Source organism: Trachymyrmex septentrionalis, unplaced genomic scaffold (genome assembly GCF_001594115.1).
Source record: "Trachymyrmex septentrionalis isolate Tsep2-gDNA-1 unplaced genomic scaffold, Tsep1.0 scaffold7, whole genome shotgun sequence".
In the NCBI taxonomy this organism is placed as follows: domain Eukaryota; kingdom Metazoa; phylum Arthropoda; class Insecta; order Hymenoptera; family Formicidae; genus Trachymyrmex; species Trachymyrmex septentrionalis.
Window position 1 is genome coordinate 4842075 of NW_017305884.1, and position 7542 is coordinate 4849616.

The window sequence follows — 7542 nt, forward strand, 5'->3', positions numbered from 1 at the left end:
TCTAGTACGCGAAGAAACTCTTGGATAGCCAATATTTTATTTTTGTTTCACATCTCTCGATTTTTCTGTTTATTTCCGTCTCTTCTAACCGCGCTCTGTCTCTCTCAGCCTCGTTCTTTGCTCGCCTTTCTCCCGTCTCCGACAGTCACCCCCGCGTGCGCTCTTACGCGTGATTCTGTTTGTATATCTCTTCTTCGCGTTATACGTCGCAACTCGTGGTCCATTTATTCTATGTTCTCGTTCTCATTCTCATTTGATCTGGAGCGCGCTCTTCGACGCGCGCGACGTGACGCGCCGTGACGCGCCAGCGACAGCGTGCATCAAGCTTCGCGAGTGACAGTGTGTGACGACGCGGCAGTGGATATAAGGGCAGATCATGGCACCGGACAGGGCCATGCGGCTACGAGATCCGTGAATACGAGCGCGCTAACGGCGGCTCGTACACGGCGATGGATCATCCGTATGCGGGTGGTTGGATAGCTCAAGGTCACGGTGGCGGTGGAGGCGGCGGCGGCGGCGGCGGCGGCGGTGGTGGTGGTGGTGGAGCGCTTGGCGGAGGCAGTGTGGTGACGACGGTGCCGCGATGCTGGGAAAGGCCGTGTAGATCGACCGATCCTTCACCGATGCGTCCGTTTGACCACGGTATGCGCTCGACAGAGACGATGAGATCGATGGAATCGATGAGATCGATCGATTCCATCATACGTCAACCACCATCTGATCAGATACGCATGGAACATCATCATTCTATACGACCGATGGAGGGAATGAGCAGATCAATGGAACAAATCCGTACGGAGCAACCGCGTTCGGTCGTGGATCATTCCATGACCGCTCCTCCGTCTTCGATGTCACCGGGCAGTATAGGGAGCGGTATGGATCGTGGCCGTATGATGCGCGCCATAGAGCATCCCTGCCGGCTAAAAGATCACTCCAGTTACATTCACGATCATCACTTTGGGAGGCCTCACGAGCACGGCTGTCGATCGACTGAGCACATATCACGGCTGCTGGAGCATCGACAGCACGAAGCGCAACATCCGGGGAGACCGCCGATTGAACATCCAGCCGTACGACCGCCTATGAACTATTCTTGCAGATCCCTCGATCACGCCCCCGGGCGACCCATGCCGATGGACTGCGTGATTTTTGGCCCGCATACCCATCCACCGCCCAGACTGCCCGCGGAAAGCCCGTTTCGCATCAACTGTCCCGTACATAGTCCCTTCCGATTCAGATTCCCAAACGGCGCCGGCACCGAGTACCATTCGCATTCACAGGTAAAGCACACTCGCATATCCGCAACATGTCGACTATTGTCCGAGTGAGATGAGAGTGATACTATTGTTCGTTTCTTCTCGCTATGCTAGAGGATTGTGCGATTTATTCTGCATATTTAAATGGACCGATAGACGTAGATGTTATCCGCAGGATCTCCACGTGCGGCCTCATAATGAATAAAAATGATAGGTTGAATAACAATGTTGGAAAAATAAGTGCAAGCTATATCCAAGTAGTTGCTTTCCATCATTTTCTAACTATTGCCTGTGATAATTACTATATATAATTCTTATATAATTCTTATATAAAATATATTGACATATAAATCTATATAGAACATTTACTAAATTTTTTGCCCTAATTGTTTATGTACGTGATTTATTGTACATGAAAAAATAATTTTAATCGTTGTAATAATCGTTGTAAAACGCGGAAATAAAGTTAAGAAAATATTGTACATTTATTTTCCAATTGAATAGTAGTATTTTCGTTCTAATTGATATTAAATGATACAAATTTTAGCCAAATTGACTTTTTCTCACAACGTCATTAATATACAATTAGATTTGATTAGATTTAAATTATTCTATAATATACAGGTAGCAATCAATAATTAATTTCGAGATTGTTTCTCAAATTGTATTTCGAGTAAGAATTATTATAAAATAATTAGTTCAAATTACTGCTTAATTTTACAAATAAATAAACGATCCAAGATAATATTTAAAAAATATAAATTGAACAGTTGTATAATTTTTCTTATTATTTTGCTATGGGAATTGCATTTAATCGCGATATTGGATATTAAACCTTAAATCACGATATTAGATCTTAAAATTATCTTGTCACAGAGTTTCAGGCAAATCTACTTACTGTTCATTGTCAACCTAAGTCCACAGAGTGTTTTAGTAAACATTAGTCCTTCCGTGCTGAAGCTTAATGCAAGGATTTAGGTATGCTTAATATGAAAAGCGGATGTTCTAATTCCTTGAATAACTAAGCTGTATAACTTTTCGTAATCAAATAGTTCATTTTTGTAGTAACATTTCTGAGCGAAAGATTTTCTTCGAATTAAGCGCACGCTTAAACGAAATTCAAACGCTTATTCTCAAATTTTGCGTAATTTTCACGGTTAATTCAGCCAACCGTAGAATTTTTCTTTCTATGCTTATAAATGATAATGAGAATGCAAGAACTCATGTCCTACATTTTATACTGATATCGTAATATACTGGGATGGCTATCACGTGTGAACCTAATTCCATTATACATGACAACTGGAAATTCTCCCGCATTATCACGCTAGCTTTCTCGCTGAAATTTTACGTAAGAGCGTACTTGCATACTACAAGTTTATTCTGTGGCGCGTTTATTTCGTAAGAAAAATGCGTCGCGCTCGTTCGGTTCATGTCGTAGAATTCGATCCACAGCCGCATCTAGATTGAGCTTGTGCTCGGAATGTGTCGCACGTACACGTAAAAATAATGAAAAACGCACACAACTGCATTTGTTTTAGCAAACCAATGCACTCGATATACTCGGGGAAAATTAATGTCGCCAATATATGACATGTACGATGTATATGCTTGAATATTTTTGGAAATTACGCGAAATAAAAGATTCTCGTAATTCCTGTCGGGCATTGAGTTCTTCGGGATACCTTTTGAAATTTATGGGCTAATTTAAAGAGCCTCAAATGAGAGAAAAGGTAAAATACTGATTTCATTGTTCTTAACAATGAGAGAGGAATATTGCATTGGAAAATAAATAGAGAGAGAGAGAGCTCAAAATGTGTTTAACGTTTTTTATCTTATGCTTAATTTTATTTCCGTTTATTTGATTTTATTTCCGTTTATTTTTTTGTAAAAGCGACTAATACTGAAGCTCGCAAATTTCTTGCATTTTTTGCGAATACCATATAAATATGATGAATTCGTTATATTTTTTACAAGGTAAAAATCTAGTTATATACTAGGAAAAAATTTATATAATATTTAGATTCCTATATTGTAGTTGGAGCTTTTCATTAGAATTTGGAATGTTATATCTTAGTGAATGGGTCAAAAGTCATTATCTATTGGATAGTAATACGGATGATAATATAGGATCGATGGCATTGTGTGTTATGCATGCAATATAGATAATAACAGATGTAACTCCATATCTCTGAGCTATTCCTTTGACGAATTTGTAAATGAGATTACTATGTAACTGTGGTAGTCGCATCTGCAGATCGCAGCTGTGAATACGACCGCAACATGGTTAGTTAGACCAGTCATAGAATATAGATTCCGAACTACGTTCCATACCGTTACAGCGTTAGAAACGGTCCAGAACACGTCATATAAGCTTACTTCATTGGGCATCGTATCGGTTCGTGTTTTATTTGGGTATTTCGATAAAGTCATACATTGACATAGTTATTGTAAATATCTTCAATCTTATTGTAATATAAATGTACAGTTTTTAATATAATTTTTAATATTCATATCTTGACACTTCGATTTGTGCGCTTATTCTTCCAACATGTTATATATTTATTACTATTTTTTAATCATTGACTTGACATCAATTGATTATTTTTTTAATTCTCTCCGTTGTGTGCTACGTTTACTTTTAATCTTCAACTGTCTCTTACTTTGATGTATAACTCGTGTCCATTAACGGATTGAGCACTGGATTTTCTACTCAGTCATACAATTGCTTGTGACGTTTTCTGCAAAATTTTATTTAGCTTGAGGCTCCTTCAAATATCGTTGCTGGACTTACATAAGTTTATGATGACCTATATATTTGTACGTACTTGTCGGTATGTCTGAAGTGCATTGAGAATGGCTTAAAAGTGAGTTGAAACATACGCGTTAAGCTTTTTCAATGCTTTTGTGAGATTTTTACTTAATATTAGCATTTCAACATCTGCGCATGGTTCTTATTTGCCCTTGTTCTCTTTTGATATATTTTTAATATGAATCACGAGCATCGTATAATACGTATATTGTATGTAGATGTGCAGCATTGTTCTAAAATAGGTCCCCATTCTTTGTAAATGTTCTCTTCTTAATCAGTTTATAGAATGTATAATATTTTTTTACAATAAGGTGGTCAAAATGCTAATAATTCTTAAATTACGGATGATTAAAAATTGATAGGTTTTTTTTTTTGTGAAAAACGATTTATGCTTTGACAATATTATCTCGAAAGAGAATTGTCGAGGATTTTAATTATGAGTGAAAATGTGAATTTCTTTATTATTTTATATCTGTATTTTTAATAACCTCTTATAAAAAATGAGTAACTATATTATCTCATTATTATATTATACATCCATCATTGCGTAAAATATTAATTATTTTGCAGAATAACACTTCCGTTGATTTTGTAATTTCTATCAGTGGTTCCCGCAATTGCGTGGCGTCACTGTATTTAATTAAAAAATAATTCTTCATTACTCGCGCGCTTGAAACAATTAAGCGGTAACCTTATTTCGGTTTTCTTGTATTATCTTCTACAAAAGCAATGTTTACATTTTACATTAAAATATTGTTACTGCTACAGATTTTTCAATTTGCACAATTTTGTGCATATTGTGTTATTTAAAACGTATAATTCTGGATTTTTAATGCTAAATATTCCTTTCAAAAATACCCTTTATCTACGTTACACTTTATCTTTATGTACGCAAATTGCGACATAACGTTAGACAAATTCTCCATCACCATGCTTTAACTAAATGAAACGCGTCAAGAATTCCCAACACATGGAATGGTGTGAAAATTTCTCAAGCTCCAACATGGAGATAAGTAAGAACCGGGGGATTCTTTAGTCTCGCGGATTGTACGAGCGATGCTACGTTGTCTAACCGTAATCGCGAGAAACCCAATTTATCAAGCCTTCGTCCGCCCATCAAGCATGCTCTGCACCACGTCTCTCATCGTTTTTCTTTATGCCACTTTTCGCGTGTACTCAAGCTGGTCCAACGGAGACACTGCCAACTGTCGTCGCCTTGTCTGAGACTTTTACAATGTCGCGTGGTTTACGTGCCTCTCGTACCAAAAATGGCGATCTCAGAGGTCGGTTTTACTTCTTCCCATCCGCCATGACGGTTATTATCGTTCTGGGTCTTTCGTTTATCCCCTTTTTCATGATATTCAGCATGATAGTGAGGAAATTACGTCGAAACATGCGTTGAATTATTGTGGCAGAGCAATCCTCACATTTTCACAGATAATATGGGGCACCGATCTAAAGCCGCGATCACTTCAAACTTATATCTCTGTAATAAAACATAATAACATTTCATGTTTCGATTTCGCTGATACGACGCGACGTGCGATTGTCACAGTACTTGGCACCTATCATTTTATGTCTAGATTAACGTACACCGTTATGGTAAATAATATATAGTTAGATAGAACGCGTTGCATAAAACAGTTTTTAATCTCTAGTGCTGACATTTCTTTCTCTCTCTCTCTCTCTCTCTCTCTCTCTCTCTCTCTCTCTCTCTGTCTTTCTCTATGTCTACTCAAATGTTGTTATGTTTTAACAGCGTTTTTAAATCCGATTTAGTTGCGCATTTAGGATAAAGCTCGGTTCATACTGCAAATGGTTTACTGCATTTTATGTTTCTCATATTTTCAATTACAACACTGCACATACTTCATGTTATGATACAAGGACATCTTTTTCATTTGCCATAATTATAATATTATCTCAAAATGATAAATTGAGTGAGTAGAGATTTTGAAATATATGGAATATTTTATAATTTTCAAAGGACGAGTCGTATTTCATAACGCATCATCACTGCGGAAAGGATTGGATTATGGCAAACTGTGCAGACCAGATTTCGGTGATGGGAAAGAAAGAGAGACATGAGAAATAAAAAAGAATATAAAAGTCGCCAAAGCGATCCATCAGAGGACTGTTGTTTGATTTACGAGCATGCTACACCTCGCAACAATTTATTTCATTTATCTTACTTGTATGTTTTCTTTATGACTGACTGTTCCACATTTTAGCATGTGTAATTCTTCCAAAAAAAGAAAAAAGAAACATATATTTTATTTATATGAAACATTATGAGACAACACACATAATTAATTTAAAATATAATATAATGTATATATATATATTATACATATTATATATTTTCATTTAAAAATATTTTATACTTAAAGACTTAGAGAAGATTCATTAATAAACGGAAAATTTTTATGAAATATCCTTATTTATTCGGTGGATATATCTAATTTATTCTTGTGATCCGTTGGCTATCTTCTTTTCTGATGTACATACGTCTGATTAGATAATTGACTTTCAATTACGTAAATGTTTGTTGCTACTCTCGGATACGCTTTGTATTATAAGAAATTTTAAAATATTATTGCGCACTGAAATACTCTTGCATTACGTTCCTAGTATATCTGGAATCAATTTAAATAAATATCGTATAGCTTCACTTCTAAAAGTTCACCGGATTTGCAGATGCAAGATGACGCTCTCGGCAAAGCGTGAAACGGAAATCTCGCGGATTCACCTGCGAATTTTCGGTTTCGCGGGTACGGCTGGAAATATCAACTTTCAGACATTACTCGGCGATGCCTTGATAATGCTCCCTGTTTCCGGAACTTTTCTCTTCTTTCCGCGTTCATACGATTGCGCGAATATAGGTTCGTATATTCAATTCTGCGCCAGATAGAAACTTTTCACGCGTTGAAATTCCGAATGTTCGCTTCGAAGATTCGAGACGTATGGTGTATCGGAGAACAGTTTGTCTGGAAATTTTACTTGATGTATGTCACAAATTTGTATTTCTTATGATTATCGACAAACAATTTTTATCCGTGATACATTTCTCTGTATGTGATTTCAGATTTGTGTAAGATGTGATAATGAAAAATGGGAGATACAAATTAAAATGTAATATGACCTTTTGCGGACTTTAAAAGTCTATAAATGATTATTTAACATATATTTTTCAAGTTATTCAGTATAAAATTGTATTTCATTCAAATTTGCGTATAAAGTGTCTACAGTATATGCAGTATATTTATCTTACGTTCTCTCCTACGTTGCAGTATTCTCGCGCATACCTATGGGACGACAAGGTGCTTCTTTGTTCACACATAAGTAAATGTCACGAAAATATTATTTTCTGATATATAAAGCAGAGCTTTTATCTAATAGCAATGCATTTAAGAGAAATTGATATTGTTTTATTCGTTAAAATTATATTATAATTTAGAGATTAAAATAAGAAAT

General features: G+C 36.4%; 1 protein-coding gene across 1 annotated transcript in view; it reads left to right on the forward strand.

The window, feature by feature from the left end:
- Positions 1-595: 595 nt before the first annotated feature.
- LOC108753552 (peripheral plasma membrane protein CASK) overlaps positions 596-7542 on the forward strand; it is a 110851-nt gene continuing 103904 nt past the window's right edge. The window contains exon 1 of the mRNA XM_018495216.1: positions 596-1280. Coding sequence (XP_018350718.1) covers positions 624-1280 — 657 coding nt within the window. The 5' untranslated portion in view covers positions 596-623. The remainder of the gene's footprint in view (positions 1281-7542) is intronic.